Raw genomic sequence first — 19,866 nt, 5'->3', positions numbered from 1 at the left:
CAGGAAAGTGGCGTTTCAACCATAGCTTTTCTATATTCATCCTATTTTTAAGTATTAAATAAATGTTATCTTCCAGACTCCACCATGCCCAAATTGAAACTGGAGATTCTAAAAGGAAATGTGATGGGTTTTATTAGATTTGTATATTAATAAGTACCAATTCACTAAAGTTTCAAGACCTGAACCGTGTCTCTGAATCTTAAATTCACTGTTTCCCAAAAGTGCTCAACACACTGTTCCCAAATTTGGAATGGGAAAAGAGGCAGTGCTTAATTCTGGGCTTTGCGTTTTTATTCAAGTATGGTTGATTTGCAGTGGTGTGCCAATCTCTGCTGCAGTTTAACACATATATACTTTTTTGATATTCTTTTCCAATATGGTTTATCCCAGGAGGTTGGATGTTGTTCCCTGTGCCATACAGTAGGACCTTGCTGTTTATCCATTCTAAATGTAATAATTGGCATCTGTCAGCTCCAAATTCCCAGCCCATCCCTCACCCGACCCCCTGGCAACCACAAATCTGATCTCTGTTTCTGTTCAGATAGGTTCATTTGTGCCATATTTTAAATTCCACGTATAAGTTACATGATGTTTGTCTTTCTCTTTCTGACTTCCTTCGCTTAGTATGATACTCTCTAGTTTGATCATGTTGCTACAAATGGCATTGTTTTGTTCTTTTTTGTGGCTGAGAAGTATTCCGCTGTGAGTATGTGTGTATGCACAGATACACAACACCTTCTTCATCCATTCATCTATCTGGGGACACTTAGGTTACTTCCGTGTTTCGGCTATTATGAACAGTGCTGCTATGGACATACAGGTGCATGTATCTTTTTAAATTATGGTTTCATCAGGTATATTCCCAGGAGTAGGATTGCTGGATCATATGGTAATTCTATTTTTAGTTTCTTGAGGAACCACCATACTGTTTTCCATAGTGACGGCGTCAACTTACATTCTCACCAGCAGTGTAGGAGGGCTCCCTTTTCTCTATACCCTCTCTCTGTGCGACCCCATAGACGGCAGCCCACCAGGCTCCCCATCCCTGGGATTCTCCAGGCAAGAACACTGGAGTGGGTTTCCATTGCCTTCTCCAATACCCTCTCCAACATTCGTTATTTGTAGACTTTTTAATGATGGCCATTCTGACTGGTATGAGGTGATACCTCAATGTAGTTTTAATTTGCATTTCTCTAGTAATTAGTGATGTTGAGCATCTTTTCATGTGCTTACCAGCCGTCTGTATATCTTCTCTGAAGAATGTCTATATAGTACTTCTGCTCATTTTTCAATTGGGTTGGGTTTTTTTGCTGTTGAGTTATACGAGCTGTTGGTCCAACTCTGGACTTTCTAGACAGAATTTCATGTAATGGAAGAAGGGATGAATGATGAGGCCAAGGCTTAGATTTGTAAGCAGAGGAGGAAAAGGGGGTTTACTAATCTATCACAGAGTTTGTATTTCCATGAAAATTATGGTTGGTGAGGGTAGATATACCACAGTGGACAGTGGCCTGTGTGGAATAATATGGTTGGCTTATTTTGCATCTTTTAGCTCCTATAACTGAAATGAAAATTTAATAGTAATATGTTCGTATGACCATGAAGAGAAAATCTGTGCCTAATCAGGCCAATTTATAAGGAAAAAATGAGCCACTTTGTGTAAGAACTTAAAGAAAATATTCCAACTGTTAAGAATGAGTGCCTCTCCAAAAAAATTAAAGTTTTAGTTTTTGCCACCAAATATCTGGCTTTTAGGCATGTCTAGTAGATATGTAGACATGCCTCCTAGGAAGTGAATGCTCAGAAGATCCATATATTAGAAGAAAGATTAGTATCTAACAGGATTTTATCCACCAGATGAAATCAGAGGCAATCTTTACTGTAGAATAAGGCTTGCTCATCCTACAAACATACCATCTTCCAGCATCGCATTAGAAAATGCTGGGGAGGAACTCGAACCATTTGCTAGCACCTGCTAAAGAATAGTCCTCCCGGCCCACTCAGCAGAAGCATCTGGGCAGCACTTTTCTTGTTGTGACCTCTTTGTTCCAGTGTTATGGACTCACCAAGCAGCCTTTAGTACACTTAAGTTTCTTCTGCTCTGTAAGCCTGGCCGAATAGTCAGACTCAGAGACTAAACTATAGTGAGGCTAAACTATAGACTTCAGTTCAGTTCAGTTCAGTTGCTCAGTCATGTCCGACTCTTTGTGACCCCATGAATTGCAGCACACCAGGCCTCCCTGTCCATCACCAACTCCCAGAGTTCACCCAAACTCACGTCCATTGAATCAGTGATCCCATCCAGCCATCTCATCCTCTGTTGTCCCCTTCTCCTCCTGCCCCCAAACCATGCCAGCATCAGCTGACTCTTTTCCAGTGAGTCAGCTCTTTGCATCAGGTGGCCAAAGTACTGGAGTTTCAGCCTCAGCATCAGTCCTTCCAAAGAACACCCAGGACTGATCTCCTTTAGAATGGACTGGTTGGATCTCCTTTGCAGTCCAAGGGACTCTCAAGAGACTTCAGTTACCACAATTTAAAAAAATATGAACGTGTTTATTTATTTGGCTAGATTGAGCAGTCTCAACTCAGTGATATATACACATGAAAATTATGGTTGAAATAATCCCATCTCCTAAGTAATCACTCTTAACTGTGTTGAGTTGAATATGTTCTTTCCCACTGGTACTTAGCAACCATAACAACATTCAGTCTTAATCCATAAATTTTTTGTCACTTTAGGCCCTAAAAAATATTACTTCATTTATTAAGGATTAGTCATGTCCATTTTTAAATTAAGACTTTTTTTAAGAGCAGCTTGAGATTCACAGCAAAATTGCGGGGAAGGCACGGAGGTGTCCCTATACCCTCTGCCCCTGCACATGCGTATCAGCCCCTATTAGCATTTCCCACCAGACAACACTTTTGTTACAACTGATGAACCTACACTGACACATCATTATCACCCGAAGTCCACAGCTCACATTAATGTTCACCCTGGCTTTGGACGAATGTATAATGACACACATTCGTCACCGTGATATCATATGGCATATTTTCACTGCTCTAAAAATCCTCTGTGCTCTGCCTATTCATCCGTGCACCCAACCCCTAACAGCTACTCATCTTTTCATTGCTTCCTTAGTGTTGCCTAAGTTTTTCCTGTTTTGTCCAATCTAATGGACTCATATTTTGTAGCCTTTTCAGATTGACCTCTTTCACTTAGAAATATGCATTCCTCCTGTGTTTTCATGGCTGGATAACTTATTTCCTTTTGTGTTGAATAAAGATGCACCACAGTTTATTGATACATTCACCTATTGAAGGACATCTTGGTTGCTTCTAAGTTTCGGCAGTTATGAATAAAACTGCTGTCCATACTGCATGCGGGGTTTTATGTGGACATACGCTTTCAACTTATTTGGGTGAATACCAAGGAGTTTGATAGCTAAATCGTATGTAATAAGAGCATATTTAGTTTTGTAAGGAACTGCCAAACTGTCTTCCAAAGTGGCTACAGAATTTTGCATTCCCATCAACAGTGAATGAGGGTCCCTGTTGCTGTACAAACTTGTCAGCATTTGGGCTTGTCAGTGTTCCAGATTTTGGCCATTCTAATAGGTGTGTGAAGTGAAGTGAAGTCACTCAGTCCTGTCCGACTCTTTGAGACCCCATGGACTGTAGCCCACCAGGCTCCTTGGTCCATGGGATTTTCCAGGCATGAATACTGGAGTGGGTTGCCATTCCCTTCTCCAGGGGATCTTCCCGATCCAGGGATTGAACCCAGATTTCCCTCATTGTAAGCAGACGCTTTACCGTCTGAGCTACCAGGGAAGCGTGGTATCTTTTTGTTTTAATTTACATTTCCCTGGTAACATGTGATGGGGAGCATCTTTTCATTTGCCATCTGTATACCTTCTTTGGTGAGGTGTGTGTTAAGGCCTGTAGTCCACTTTTTTAAACAGCTTGTTTTCTATTTCAGGGTTGAGAGTTCTTTATGTAATTTGGGTGACAGTCTTTTATGATAGGTGTTTTTGGCAAATATTTTCTCCCAGTCTGTGGCTTGTTTTCTGATTCTCTTGACATTGTCTTTCACAGAGCAGAAGATTTTTGTTTTAATGAAAATTCAGTTTATCAGTTATTTCCTTCATGGCTTATGTGCGTTTGGTATTGTATCTAAAAAGTCATTGCCAGACTTCCAGGTTAGTGAACACATAGAGATTCCAGGACAGTGGTACACCCAGAGAGGGTATGGAAACTCTTCGCCACTTCCCTCATACCCTGCGCTATGTATCCTTTTTGCCTGGCTATCCCTGAGTTATCTCCTTTCATGATAAACTGGTAACCTAGAGATCCCAGGGCATGGTGGGAAGACAGGTGCTCTGAGAGCAGACAGTCTTGGGCTTCAGTCCTGTACCCCTGTTCACAGCACTGAGGCACCCACTGACTCTTTCACTGTCCTCCATTGTAGGATCCTTGGGTGATCTGTCTAGTATATAGAAAATAATCGATAGATGATAGACACTCTAGATTGGCTGACCCAACCTGAAAAAAAAGGGTCATTGCCATATCCAAGGCCATGTAGGTGTTCTCCTATGTTACCTTCTAGGAATTTTATTTTAGCTTTGTATTTTATGTTAATTTATGTTTATTTTGAGTTACTTTTTGTGAAAAATATAATATCTGTGTCCACATTCATTTTTTTTTTACATGTGGACATCAGTGGTCCTGGCACCATTATTGAAAAGACTATCTTTGCTCCATTGTTTTGTCTTTGCTCCTTTGTCAAAGATCAATTGACTGTATTTATGTAGGTGTATTTCTAGGCTTTCTGTTCTGTTAATCTATAGGGCTGGCAAAAAAAGTTTGGGTTTTTCCATAACATTGTACAGAAAACCCTGAATGAACTTTTTGGCCAACTCAATATCTGTCTTCCGCTGATAGCACGCTGTTTGGCTCCAGCAGCTTTATAGTAAGTCTTACAGTGGAGTAGCATCAGTGCAACTTTGTTCTGCTCCTTCAAAAATGTGTTGGCTATTCTGAGTGTTTTGCTTGTCTATATCAACTGTAGAATAGGTTTGTGAATCTCCGTGGTACCTTGCTAGGTCCAGTTTTTTGAACTCTTAGCTTTTGGTGGGGTTGAATCGCTAAAGAGGCTGGGCTGGTGGCTCCAGCACTGTTAGGTGTATGGCCTGCCTTCTCCAATTCCCATCTGCCTTTTGCTCTTCCTTCTCTGAGGCTGGTCTATGGAGGAAGGAGAAGGAAGGAAGATGTTTCTTTAAGTTTTTCTTTCTCTGCTTATGTTACACAATGTATTTTTGCATATTGCCTACTTTTTGTTAGTATTACTAATGGAATACTGCTCCATAGTTAACATGTTAACCACAGTTCATTTGAATTTCCCCTCTTACAATCCCAGAATTTGTGTCATGTCTGAGTCTGGCTCTGATGTTTATTTTCTCTCTTCAGATTCTGTTTTTCCTTGACTTCTAGCATGCCTTGTAATTTTTGGTTGAAAGCCAGGCATGATGTATTGGGTAATAGAAACTGAGATAAATAAGCTTCAGAGTGAGGTTTTATGTTAATCTGGCTGGGAGTTGGGCTGCGTTTAATATCTGCTATAGCCATATAGATTCCAGAGTCTTCTGATTCCTCTAATGTCCTCGTTTAAGTGTTCTCCGCTATGTTCGGGCTTCCCTAAGATCTCCTCCTGAGATAGAGTCTGGATAGAAATCTCTTTCAGCTGTAATCCACTGTGTTATATTGGCATGGTGAGGGGCATTTGTGGGAAGGGCAGTCCTATAATCTTATGGTTAAATCTCAGTCATTTGGTAGGCCTGTGTCCCTGCAATGGGACTTTCACAACTGTTTCTTAGCAGCTTTTTCTTCCCTTAGGTGAGACAGGAAGGCTGGAGGAGGCTAGAGACAAAGAAATGCCCTTTCCCCAGGTAGGATAAAACTCTCAAAGTCCTTGGAGAGTAGGCTTGGCTATGTTCTATTTATCTGGATATATATCATAATGCTCACTCTTCTTGGCTATGTTCTATTTATCTGGATATATATCATAATGCTCACTCTTCTTGGCTATGTTCTATTTATCTGGATATATATCATAATGCTCACTCTTTTCCTCCCCCTGCCAGAGTCATGAGAATTGTCGCCATAAGACCCTTGTGGTGTTCTTAAGGGTAAAACCCACAAACTCGTGGGCCCCACCTAAGATCACCCCCCAGAAGTTTCCAGCCTCAAGCTACTCCTCCTTCAACCTCCATCAAGTTTCATTAAAATTACCATAATTAAAAGATAAACTGAGGCATAATAAAAATGTTAAGAGTTTATTTGAGCAAAAATTGATTCAAATCTGGCATCACCAAACTGGAAGTGGTTAGGAGGACTCCACCAGTGGAAGCTTGAGGAGTAATTTTATAGAGAAAAGGAAGCCAAAATTAGGAAATTACTGATTGGCCAAGTGTAAAGCCTGCTTGGCTATGGTTGGTTGTCCTTGAGTTTCAACCTTAGAACCCTGAGGCAGTTACACGCTGAGATTTTGGGTTGCTTACACAGGCCTCTAAGCATTAGAACCACGTCAATCTAGTAGCCTCCTGGTTTAATTTAATTTAACGCTGTTTAAGTATTCCTACTTATATATGACTCCCAATCCAGGCAGACGAATGTCAGCCATGACTGGATTCTCCTATTTTGCCAGATTTCAGGGTGACAGTTTTCTTGACAGTCAGTTCTCTGGTGAACCTGAGAGAATTTGTTATTTTTACTTGTTCAGCTTTTTCTTGTAACAGCAGAAGTGACGGTTTTTACAAGTTGAAGCTGAAACTGGAAATCTACAAGTCAATTTTGAATTAGGAAAAACTTAAAAACGACAACAATCAGAAAAACAACAAAACCCATTGATAGATGCCAAAGAGGTCTACAGATGAATTTTCCCTTGTTTAACAAATGGGAAGCTTACAGAGTTATTTCAGAGTGATGACATCGGTATGAGTCTGATTTAGTTCTTTTAATTTCATCTGGTCAACCAAAAAATGGTACTCATCATAATTATTGTGAGACATACATTTCTTTTTTATTTATTTTTAATTGGTCAAAAATTGCTTTACAATTTTGTGTTAGTTTCTGCCATACGACAATTATATTTAGTCATAATTATATATATCCCTTCTTTCCTGAGCCTCCCTCTCCTCTCCATATCCCCCAGCTCTAGGTCATCAGAGAGCACCAGGCTGGGCTGCTGCGTTATTTAGCATCTTCCTTCTAACTATTTAACACATGTGAAAGTGTTCATCGCTCAGTTGTACCCAACTCTTTGTGACCCCATAGACTGTAGCCTGCTAGGCTCCTCTGTCAATGGGATTCTCCAGGCAAGAATACTGGAGTGGGTAGCTCTTCTGTTCTCCAGGGGATCTTCCTGACCCAGGGATCAAACTCAGATCTCCTGCATTGCAGGCAGACTCTTTACCTTCTGAGCTACTAGGAAAGCCTGATTTTACATATGAGAGTGTATATATGTCAGTGCAACTTTCTCAGTTTGTCCCATCCTCACCTTCCCCTACTCTGTCTCCAAGTCCATTCTTTACTAGGTTCATGAGTACCGCTTTTCTAGATTCCATATATATGCATTAATATATGATACTTATTTTTCCCTTTCTGACTTACTTTACTCTGTACAAGAGGCTGTAGGTTCATCTGCCTCACTACAACTGACTCAAATTTGTTCCTTTTAATGGCTGAGTAATATTCCATTGTATAAACATACCACAACTTCTCTATGCATTCATCTGTCAATGGATATCTAGGTTGCTTCCCTGTCTTGGCTATTGTAAATATTGCTGCGATGACTATTATGGTACATGTCCCTTTTAGAGCTGTGATTTTCTCAGGGTATATGCCCAGTAATGGGATTGCTGGCTTATGTGATATATTTATTCCTAGGTTTGTAAGGAATCTCCACACTGTTTTCCATAATGGCTATTACCATTTACGTTCCCACCAACAGAGCAGGAGGGTTCCTTTTTCTCTATGTCCCCTCCAGCTTTTATTATTTTTTATGATTTTTTTGATGATGGTAGTTCTGATTGGTGTGAGGTGATACCTCATTGTAGTTTTGATTTCCATTTCTCTGATAGTGAACGTGTTGAGCATCTTTTCATATGTCTATTGGCCATCTGTATGTTTTCTTTGGAGAAAAGTCTGTTTAGGTCTTCTGCCTATTTTGATTAGATTTTTTTTCTGATATTGAGCTATATGAGTGTCTTATATATTTTGGAGATTAACCCTTTGTCAGTTGCTTCATTTGCAATTATTTGAGAAAATAACTGAGAAAATGGGAGACCATTCTGAGGGTTGTCTTTTCATCTTGTTTGTAATTTCCTTTGCTGTGCAAAAACTTTTAAGTTTTATTAGGTCCCACTTGTTTATTTTTTATTTCCATTAATCTAGGAGGTGGGTCATAGAGTATCTTGCTGCAATTTAGAGACCTACATTTCTAAGACTTCAGTTGTATTTTCCCATAATGCCAAAATAAAGGAATGTAACTCCTAAAAAGCATATCATTTTCACTAAAAAAAATTAAATATGTTTCTTCTTACTTCCTTAAGATTTTCTCACCTGAACTGAGAAGAGATGAATTTAAAATCCATGTATTCATTGACTCAGATTCTCAATAATTGTTTAATTCATAAAAAGTTCTACTTTCCTCCAAAGATCTAGGGCACATTTAGACCAGGTACTTTATCAGAGTCTGTCCTTTAGCCGAGCACATTGCTCTGCACACAATATGCCTTCATTAAATACGTGAATTGGATGTGGGCTTATATGACTTTTTATTACACTGGGTTGCCAGAGTTCTGCCATGAGCTTTGTGTCCCAATCTACCTTGTTATTCTTATCTCTTGGCTTAAAATGCTGTGCCTTGCAAAAGGCTTCTATGAGCAAATACTGGAGTAAAAAGAATTACACCCTTTGAAAAGGGCCTGAATGTGGTTTTTCATGAGGCCTATTACAGTGCCTTATACCTCATTATGATCTACTGGGGAGTTATTGTGCATCTTGTAATAGAGGCTAAATTCGTATTTTCATCACCTGATTAGTATTTCTGAATTGGCTCTGGTGCCAAAAGGAATATTTTCCCTTACTGCCTCTTCTTTTCAGTAGTAATATAAACATAATAAAAAGCACTAGAATGCATCTCCTCTCCAGAAACAAACGAAAACCAATTATGGTCACTCCTGAGGGAAGTCTTCAGGGGAGAAAGCCAAGAAAAACAGAGAGAAAGCTGAATACCTCTGCCTTTATCTGTCCTTTCTGCCTAGCTTTTGAGGATCATGTTTTCACAGCCCAATTCAGATTCTTTCATACTCAGGTAGGGAGGAAGAATTTTTGTCCTCAGAACATGATTGATGTATTAAAATGTATGACATTTAATGGGAGAGGGGGTCTGTTTCTTCATTTGTGATATACATTTTCTGGCTTTAAATCAAACTATAGAGCAGTCCTGGGAACCAGCCCAGGAAGCATGAGTGAAGGTCCACTCTGTGCTACCCACTGTCCAACTTCCTTGCTGGAGCCCAGCAGGAAGTGTGGCTGGGAATATATGGAGTAAGAGAGGGTGAGAGAGCTGGAGTGGAACAGGGGGCAGCCCTACGCCCACTCTGTGGTCACAGCAAACACCCTCTGTGGGGGTCCTGGGCTGTTTGTCCTCTAAGCAATACTTTGCCCTCTCTATGCTCCATTGTGCATCACAGGGAGGCTGACCTCTACAGGTCCTTGGTTTTGCCTTTAGGCTTGGTTCTCTAGCTTTTATCATCTCAACAGGCTCCTCCTTTCTCTCTTATGTTTAATCATTTATAAAATGAAATTCTTTCCCTTATTTCTCTGGTTTATGGTTAGAGGGAGATTGAATGCGGGACAGTCTTGCACTCGTGTGCCTGGTCCTCTAGGAAGGGACGACCCTCGGAGATCCAGCTCCCACCAGACATCTGACTTTGGCTGTAGTAATGCTTTCTCCTCCTCCTGTCCCCACTCCTGAGGGCTACCTGCTTGGCTAGCATCCAGGTGACTTCCTCATCGTCTCTTTGGCTTCTTAGCTCTTCCACCACCTGTGAAGCTAGTTCCTAGGGTTAAATTCCCTCCACGGAAATAGACTGCTCTCCGTTTACCTGCTTGGACTTTGACTGCTACCTGTGTTCCTTATATATTTGTCTCAGCCCTAGAAGGGCAGTTCCTAGATGCCAAATGTTTCATTTTCACAAAGTTGCTTTTTAAAAAGTCAGTTCAGACCAAGCATGGTACATGATGCTAACGTGTCATCTCAGTAGGACATTGTGAACACTCATTTCTGGAAATACATAAGATTGAGTCTGATTCCTAACAACCAAGAAGGGCGTACAAGCATTTTTCTCAGTGAACTTTAATTCAACAGAATATTATCTTTCCCACAGTGTGAGCCGTGATGTCTGTAGGAGGAAAGAGCAGGTGGCGTGGGTTCCTGCAGCATAGACACTGCGATAAAACTGACATGGATTCACCTCCCAGCTCTTCCAGGTGTTAGCTGTGTGAGCTCAGGCCCATTATGTTGCTGGCCTTCATTCTGTCAATAAAATATGGGTGTAATAAGAAGATAACCCGTGTGAAAGGCTGACACAGGAAATCCTTGATCCTGCTTTTGGGGCTGCTTTTCTTGTTTGGATTCTCACTAATCTCCACATTCCTACTTCATTCCCTCTCCTGTTGTCCTTCATCATTTATAAACTGAAATTCCTGTCCTCATTTTGCTAAAGCTCAGCTAAAGTGAGGGCTTCCCAGTGCTATAGAACCCACCTGCCAATTCAAGTAGATGTAAGAGATTCCAGGTTCCATCCCTGGGTCGGGGATATCCCCTAGAGGAGGGCATGGCAGCCCACTCCAGCATTCGTGCCTGAAGAATCCCATGGACAGAGGAGCCTGGTGGGCTACAGTCCATAGGGTCACAAAGTCGGACATGACTGAAGAGACTTAGCATGCACACAAAAGTGAAATTCTCAAAAATAAAAACTTTACTTGAAAGTGAAGGGAAACTAACAAGGAAACAAGTACGCAGATACAAAAGCAATAAAGTCACAGTCACTGTGTAAGGGACTCCTGAACAGGCATTGGCAGTGACCTTGTGCCCCAGGGACCCAGCCTACCTGTCACAAATGCCCCCTACCTCACAGCACACAGCTGCTAGGCACCAACATAGCTCTTAGGACCTAGAGACTTGCCTAAGTGAATACAGAGTCCCTTTCAAAAACGAGTTTTTATCTCCCCCTACCACCCAAATAAAACTTTCTCTGCTTTCATGCTGCATTTGTTCCTTGGAGGCTTGATTCAAATAAAGAGACTATTCCCCTTCTCAAAGCATCTATTCATTATGTTGCCTCCAAACCTGAAACCTCTGAGCCAGGGAAGGTTCTGAGAAAGCTGCCTTTCAACAGATTAAACAGCCTCTTGGTCCTGGAACTGGCACTAAGATTAGCTTGCTAAAAGGAAATCTTGTGTATGTTTTGCCCTGTTAGAAGTTGCAAATCAAAGGAACAATATTTGTTGAAGTCCGATGTTTCCCCAGCTTTGGTAGTAGTTTCTTTTCAGAGTTCCAGGAAAGCAAAAAGGGAACTGTCCTAACAAATAGATTACCTAGGGACTACTTGCTAGCATTTTGTTTATATGTAGTCATTTCTATAGAAACAAAAAGATGCAGTCCTCAAATAATGTTTCCTAGTGCCTACCAAAGAATAAACACTCATCATTAACTCTCGAGCATGGGCATCTTCTTGACCTCTGGCTCAGCCAGCCTCTCAAAGACCACTGCAAAGGAAAAATAGATTTTTTTTTTTCCCCCATAGAAAAGAAGCTTATCCTATACCTGTCTACTCTAGACCACATACATATACCTGCACTTCTCGTTCAAGACAGGAAGAAGAAATGGGTTTCTGCTATTATTTTCAAGAAAAACCAGAGGCTTCTACAGTCTGGGTATATAACCAGGCACGTATAACCTAGACATATACCAACCTATGTAATGTAAAGAGACAAGATACAGGAATACTGGAAACTCACAGCTCAGAAATAATCAAGAGTTTTGATTGCACACATTTCCAGGGCCCTCATACATGCTGGTCTCCCACTTTTGAACATGTTTCCAGGTGATTTGACATCACAGAATTCTCTCCTGTCTTTTTTGAGGAGGTGGTACAAACACGGGACTCTGAGCTCGTGATCCCTTTCCTACGAAAGGTCTTCCATAAAAGACTGGGCTATGTCAGAACAGAGTCGGCTCTGTTCAAAGCTGCTGTTGAATTGGACCATATTGACATTCCTTGGTCTATGCTGGTTGCAAACAGAATGCTGCTAAAATACTATAACATTGTTTGACATTTGTTCTCTAGTGATTTCAAGAGGGAAAAAATGTCTACTAGATGCCAGCAAGGTGATGAAAATGTTTAAATTCAGAGTAATTTCATTGTAAACAAATCTTTCTTTCTCATCTATGGTTTTCTTAAAACATAGGATTCTTTTCCCTTTTTTTCTTAATTCTGTTGTAATATTAAAAGCAGCAGCTCAGTTGGAATTTACTGTTGATAAAAAAAAGGTGTATGTTTATACATGTATGACATGAATATGTTTATGTACATATTTAAAATTAATATTGATTTTTATTTTCCCCATTGATTATATTTTTTAATTGGGACAAAGGAAAAACCTACTAATTTATTTTCAGTGTAATGGCTTCTGTTTGCAAAAAGTAAGGGTGATTAGTGTAAAGTATAATAATCTGTTATTTTTCTGTGGCTGCTGTAACAAATTGCCACAAGCTTAAAAAAACAGAAATGAGTAACCTTATGGTGCTATAGTTTAGAATTCTGAAATTAGTCTCTGGGCTAAAACCAGGCCCATTCCTTCTGCAGCCTCCAGAGGAGGCTCATGATTATACATTGTTTTGCCTTTTCCATGTTCCAGAGGTTGCCCTTGTTCCTTGGCCCGTGGCCACCTCCACCAGCAGAGCCAGCAAAATCAGGCTGAGCCTACTCCCCCTATTATCTCTCCGGTTCTAACTCTTCTGCCTCCCTTGTCCATCTTTTAAGGACCTTACAATTACATTGGACCTACCTAGAAACATCAGGATAATCTTCTTATTTTGAGCCTTAACTTAATCACATCCACAGAGTCCCTTTTGCCATGTAATCTAATATATTCACAGGTTCCGAGGATAAGGACATGAACATCATCAAGGGCTATTATTCTGCCCACAATAATCTTGTACGTAAATCTGCTGTCTTCTCTGACCTTTTGGAAGTAGCAAAAACAGCATTGTATTGATGGTTCTACCAGTCTTTGATGGAATGTGTCTTTCTCTGTTTGGAAACACCATTACCAGATATTTCAGAAAAAGAGAGCAAAGAAGATTAAGCAGGACTAGGGGACTCAGCTGTGTAGCTGTATAGCAAGTCATTTCCCTGGAATTTCAATTCAGCACCTTCATCTGAAGAAATGTGAATAATTATAAGCACTTTCTCTAAATCCTAGAGCTGTTCTGACAGTCACAGAACCTGAAAACTTTGTATACCATTTTGCAAATGGAAGAGATGGTAGTCTAGCTGCCCCAGTGGGTTCAAGGAATGTGAGTGTGTTAAACCATCAAGAAGCATCATTTAAAAATTAAAACTTTCTAAAAATACAGATTTCAGGAAAAGAATCTTAACTGCATGAGAGAGGATGAAATCACTCATTTCCATTCTTAAACAATCCTATCTTGCTGTCCTCTGAGATAGATCATTTTAATCTCTTTTCATGTTTATCTTGTTTTGCTTTTTCTTCTGCCCTGATGTTTGTTATGCTTTGAGTAGATCTTGATTCCCTCCTCATTAAGCCTACAAACATCTAATCATTCCTGTTTGTTTTTTTTTTCATTTTTAATAATTTATATTTAAATTTTGGCAAATAGAGTGGTCTAACCTTGCCCTTTGAATGCCTGTGCATTCAAGTTCTTTAGGCAGATTTTATCTCTTGTTTTTTTAATTCTATTTTGAGTTTTATAAAAATAGATGTTTCTTATTATCCCCAACCCATAATTTTCTTTAGTGAACTTTTGTTTAATTTTCTTTTGCCTTAACATTTTATTTTTCAGACACCTCTCATTGAACCTCACGTTCCTCTTCGTCCTGCTAACACCATTACCAAGGTAATGGGATGTAGGTGGGTTGATGAGCCATCAGAGCTAGTTTCTTAAGTAACTATGAGAAGTGGTCCATATATCAGAGCAGCACATCGGGAAACTGCAAATACACTTTCTAGAAACAATACATATCAGTGTGTCTCAGTTCTCAGTATAAAACAGTGACATGTCACACAAGTGAACAATGCATATGTGTGAATGAATTGTATTTTTCAAGCACAGAGTCAGATTGAAAAGTGATTTAAAGATTTACCTCGTTTGTTTTCCATCTATAATCTCTCCTCCTTTTATTCCCCCTCCTCTCACTTGATGAAAATTCAGGTTCCTTCAGAGAAGATCCTCAGGGCTGGAAAAATTTTACGAAACGCCATTCTCTCTCGAGCACCTCACATGATAAGAGATAGAAAATACCACCTAAAGACATACAGGTATGTGTGATATGAATAGTGAAACTACAACAAACTTATGTTTCCCTGTTTTCCATCTACAGGCAGCATGTTTTATAATCCTCCAGGTTTTAGAATTTCTGAGCTTACCTGGGATCCTCACTTAACTCTAATTAGCCTTGATATTCCCAGGAATTACTCCTAAACTAATTTGCTTAGACATTGGTTTAAATGTGAACAACGAAAAGAAAACTTTTATTTCTGTTTGCCAGTATATTTAGGAAAACTACTAGATTTACATGAGATTCAACTAACATTTACTGAGTGTTCATTTATACTTGAAGCCCTGAACAAGAAAGACCACTCTCCATACATTATCTCATTTCATCCTCATCACAGCCTATAGGGTAGATACAGGGCCATTTTTCAGATGATGAATCTGAGACTCAGAGAGATTAAATAGTTTTCCTTGATCAAGTCACAAATCCAGTGAGTGGCAGAGCCAGGATTTAAACCAAGGTTGATTGACTTCTAAGTTTCTTTCATTCTACACATTTGTTAAGTACCTACTGGGCATCAAGCATTATTGTGTTTCAAACCCTAAGGATATAGGAGGGAAAATAATACAAAGTGCCCTTATACGTAATTTACTTTCTAATGTAGGATTTCATTGTAGTATGGATATAGTAAGATAGTCAACTCTTTCACACCTCTAATCGTACAGAATAAAGACTCATTATGGCTGCCACTGGAGTTAAGAAATGATAAAGACTGGGTCCATGTGATTTAGTTGACCTTCTGAGATGGCTGAACCATAGTGCGTCAATGAAGGATTCATGTCTCACCTTTAACTTGATTTTATCAATTCAAAAAGGATTCAGGAACTAGAATGGCCTGTTTATGGCACATAAGCCTTCACTCTCTCTCCCTGCACCTATGATTCAGACTCATAGTCCTCTTTCAGCAATTGTAGGGCCCTCTTTCTCATTTAGCCTAGACATGATCTCAGAACCCATTAGACTTAGCGTGAGTCAAAACCTATTTGATTTACATGAACCAAATTCATAAGACAGTGGAAAGCTAGAATACAAATTTTAAAGTTACCACAAAGGATATATATCTTTCTAGCGATTGTCAACCATGCTAGAACCTATAAAATTATTCCTGACTCACCCTACAGTGAGTATATTGCCTCAAAATCCAGTCTCTTCCCAAGGAAAGCTGGAAATGAATACCAAATTCTTCCTCTTAGGATCACTTTTTCTGCTTTCCATGCAAACTAACACTCTTCTGCTTGCATTTGTCATGAATATGTTTATAAGACCAAAACGATTTGTTACATTTATTTATTTTTTTAATTTGTTGGCGGTGCTGCCGGGCATGTAGCATCTTAGTTCCCCGACCAGGGATTGAACCCACGCCCACTGCATTGGAAGCGCAGAGTCTTCCCTGCTGGACCACTAGGGAAAGCCCTATTTGTTACATTTAGAATGGCCTCTTCTTAATAGAATGCTGGAATTCTATTTGATGGGATTTGAGAAACATTTTAATCAGTAGCATGTTCCTCTTGGGACATGTTCCGTCTCTAAGGACAGATTGCTCCTCTTGCCCTTATAATATGAATATTTACCCGCTACCATTTTGGATGATTACATTTGGAAGCCTTTCCCTTCAACTCTGGAAGTTCATCCTTTTTTTTTAAGTCTATGGTTCCTACACACCGCTATAATTTTGAGGGAAGTAGAGGTTAAAACACCTATCTATGGCCTCAGGGAGAGAGCTCAATCTCTTTAACTAATCAAGTGACTCTCAAAGTCTCATACAGCTGAAGGACCTTTTACTTTTTAATTTCTTTTCCTTAATTTAAAATGTGATTATGGTTTCCCAAGTGTTGACTTGCGCTAGGGAAATTCCATTAAAGATGTCATCTTTGGTGACAAATATTGGAAACTAGAAGTCAGAAACCATAATCTCTTTCTTGCTGCATAGTAGTAAGATTTTAAACCCCTGAAACATAGGTGTTAAGTCTATTCCACACCCTATGACGAAAGTTAATGATCTGTTGATAATGACCCATGAGGCATGGTTTCTTTTTCCTGCAGGACATTTTGAGTGCCTGGCCCCAGATCTTGGTTCCAGTTTCGTCCCCTCCCCCACTCCTGCTTCTGCCCCCTTCTATCATCACAGCAGCGTTAGGGGTCGAAGTCTCCCCAGATGCAGTGTCACCCCCAGTGATCACCACACCAGAGGTCAGCTGTGAATATTAAAATAACTAAATGTCATTAATCGAGAGGAAACCCATGATTCCTCAGCTACAAGTGGCACAACCGTGTGTCTTTGTTCTGACTACAAGATCCTTATACCCTGTCCCAGGGCCCCAAAGCCCTGGGATCATCTCAATTCCGTGTGCTTTTTTTAGTAAAAGCAATCATTGACTTAAAAGCCACATTAAATTTATTTTTTTATACTTTTACATGACTTTTTTCATTAATAAATTCTCAAATTAGAAGAGGAACATGACAGATCATACATTTAGTTCAGGACGAAGAGTAACTAGGTGCCTCTTTGCCCACTGAGGCTCTGATGTGTAATAGTCTGTAATCAGAGCAGTCCTGGAAATCTAATAGCCTTCACAGGACACCTTCCTTAGGTGGTGGGTCAGATCCAAATTAGAACATCCCAGGATCTCTGATAGATTTCAGAGTTCCTAGAATCTTCGAAATGGACATGGCCTTCGAGGCCATCTTTTCCTCCTCTTTTCTTTTATAGATGAAAAAAAAAAATTAAGAACCAGAAATTTGAAATGATATAGACAGTCATGCAGCTAATACATAGCAGACCTGGTGCTGGATCTCATGACTCCTCCCGGGCTACGCTCTTCCTAGAATGGGCCAGCACCAGGAATCCCCTCCAGTTCAACTAGAGAGGAACTCCCTGGGCTGCAACCAGCCTCAGTGCCTCAAAGATGGCAGCATCCTCCGCACAGGAGGTGAGGCCACCAGTGACCTAGATCCAGCTGTGGGCAGCCAGCTGCTTCTGCCCCTTAGGGTTCCTCCCTCAGACGATGTCATCCCATTTCCTCCACTGAATAGTCATGCCACAAACACTCCTCTCCCCACAGAAGTTTTCCAAACGTGTGTATGTGTGTGGTTCTGTGCTTCCTAACTAATGCACATATTAATAGTTTGCCCATCCCGACCACCTGACCCCCGAGGGGCGTCATAGTGATGAGTATGTGCCTGTACAGAAAGCATTTGGAGCTCTTCAGATGACAGGCTCTGTCGAAGTGCTGATGTTCATTACATCGAACTTTTTTTTCAAAGAGATTTGCATCACTAATTGCTTGTTTCTCCCAACACCCCTCTGAGGAAGCTCAGTAGTATTACTTGAAAATAGAAAGTGGTATATAATTTTGCACTTATCCAGAGCCTGTCACAGAACACCTCCTAGGGCCTCACAAACCTTAACTCATTCCTCACAAAGCTCAGCGGAAAGAAGTCAGAATTATGCTTTGCCTTCATTTGACTTCCCTGGTAGCTCAGAAGGTAAAGAATCTGCCTGCAGTGCAGTAGACCCAAGTTCAATCCCTGGGTCGGGACTATCCCCTGAAGGAGGGAATGACTACCCACTCCAGTATTCTTCCCTGGAGAATTCCATCCTCAGAGGAGCCTGGCAAGGTACAGCTCATAGGGTCGAAAAGAGTTAGACACGACAGAGAGACTAACACTTCATTTGACCCTGAAATTTTCTGGGACCAGCTTTAGAGTTTCTGGCCCTGGGATTCACTTGCCAGATCATGCTTCTTGCCTAGCAACACTTCTGACTCCCCTGGGGCTGCAACTTATGATGTTCTCGATGTTTAGCCCGCCTTGCCTAGAAGGTTGCCTGTGAGTTGAGTGGTCTTATTGGTTTGTACAATAGTTTGAGAACCTGTGGCCGTATCATGTGGGGCTTTGTTTGCCAAAGGGTAGAAGGGCACCCCGCCCTTCAGGAGGGGCTCCTCTCAGAAGCCGTCTCCCATCCTTCATCTGCGAGTGGGTGACCTCCCCTCCTTTGTGTCCCGCCACTCTTCAGACAGTGCTGTGTGGGGACCGAGCTGGTGGATTGGATGCTGCAGCAGACTCCGTGTGTTCACTCCCGAACGCAGGCTGTGGGCATGTGGCAAGTCCTGGTGGAAGACAGCGTTCTCAACCATGGTAAGATGCCACGCGGTCCCTGGAAAACCCTCAAGAAACGCTCAGCGTGTTTCCCTGGGCTGGTTGTGGCCGCACTCCCACATGGGCCAGAAAGAATTATGATCTCTTTAGGGACCCGCAGAGCTGGCGTCTTCATTTAGCAATACAAATGCAGCGAATGGATGCCGTTGATTGCAGCGTTCCACCACTGTACCTTCCTAACTTGGGAGAACGTATGAAGGGAAAATGAAATTGCAACCCGAGTGCATCAGTTCCAATTATGTTTATTAGTTTGCATTCACGGTTCATTGATAGCGTGATTATACTCTGAGCATCGCACAGCAATCCTGATGCAGCGGCCAAATGAGAGCAATGAAGTGTGTGGCCCGGCTGATGACATGAGAGTAATGAATTCAGAACCTGCGTTTTCTGGGAGAGCCAATTTGTGTACCCACGCAATGACCGTAGGTAAAATCACGCGTGCTCTGTGGTTGTAGCCCCTGATATCTAAGCAGAGTAACGATTCAGGACAGGAGTGGGACTGTGGTTTAACTCTTCATGCCATTTGTTTAAAGATCACTTTTCCAAACAGACAAACTACTAAAATCTTTCCTTTAATACCTGGGAATGTAATGATGGTCTTGCCAGTGTTTCACAGACTTTACTGTGTATACAGAACACCTGGCACTCTTGTTAAAATGCAGACTCTGATTCAGAGCGTCTGCATTTCCAACAAGCTCCCAGATGATGCTGATTCATATTTTTGAGCAGCAAGGATCTATCACTCCTTATCTTTGGACCGTGTTGATGCTCCCTCCTGAAAAGGAGCTTAAAACTTTAAGACACATAGATGACAGATTATAAACCAAGTTCATGCCTTTGGCTTTTAGAGATCTAAATCTTCTGGTTTAAAGGCAATATGATTAAAAAAAAAAAAAACTCTTTAAAACTTGAACTAGAAGGAAATTATTATTAGATACTAGGGGTATATGACCTAGATGGTTGGTCTTGTCAGCTTTGCTCAGACAATTTTATTTTAATTTTTAAAGTGCAGACAGACATGGTTATAAACAGTACATATAAAAAGAAAAAAAAAATCATG

General features: G+C 40.7%; 1 protein-coding gene across 11 annotated transcripts in view; it reads left to right on the top strand.

The window, feature by feature from the left end:
• RAPGEF4 (Rap guanine nucleotide exchange factor 4) overlaps nt 1–19,866 on the top strand; it is a 328,969-nt gene that overhangs the window by 221,306 nt on the left and 87,797 nt on the right. For 10 of the 11 annotated variants that reach the window (XM_069577204.1, XM_069577197.1, XM_069577198.1 and 7 more), the window contains 3 exons: nt 14,156–14,209; nt 14,525–14,631; nt 18,664–18,785. In XM_069577204.1, coding sequence (XP_069433305.1) covers nt 14,594–14,631; nt 18,664–18,785 — 160 coding nt within the window. In that variant the 5' untranslated portion in view covers nt 14,156–14,209; nt 14,525–14,593. Of the gene's footprint in view, nt 1–5,892; nt 5,946–14,155; nt 14,210–14,524; nt 14,632–18,663; nt 18,786–19,866 lie in introns of all 11 variants that reach the window. The other variant, XM_069577199.1, reaches the window with a different exon arrangement.

Source organism: Ovis canadensis, chromosome 2, assembly GCF_042477335.2.
Source record: "Ovis canadensis isolate MfBH-ARS-UI-01 breed Bighorn chromosome 2, ARS-UI_OviCan_v2, whole genome shotgun sequence".
NCBI lineage: Eukaryota > Metazoa > Chordata > Mammalia > Artiodactyla > Bovidae > Ovis > Ovis canadensis.
This window is presented reverse-complemented; position numbering and strand designations above follow the sequence as displayed.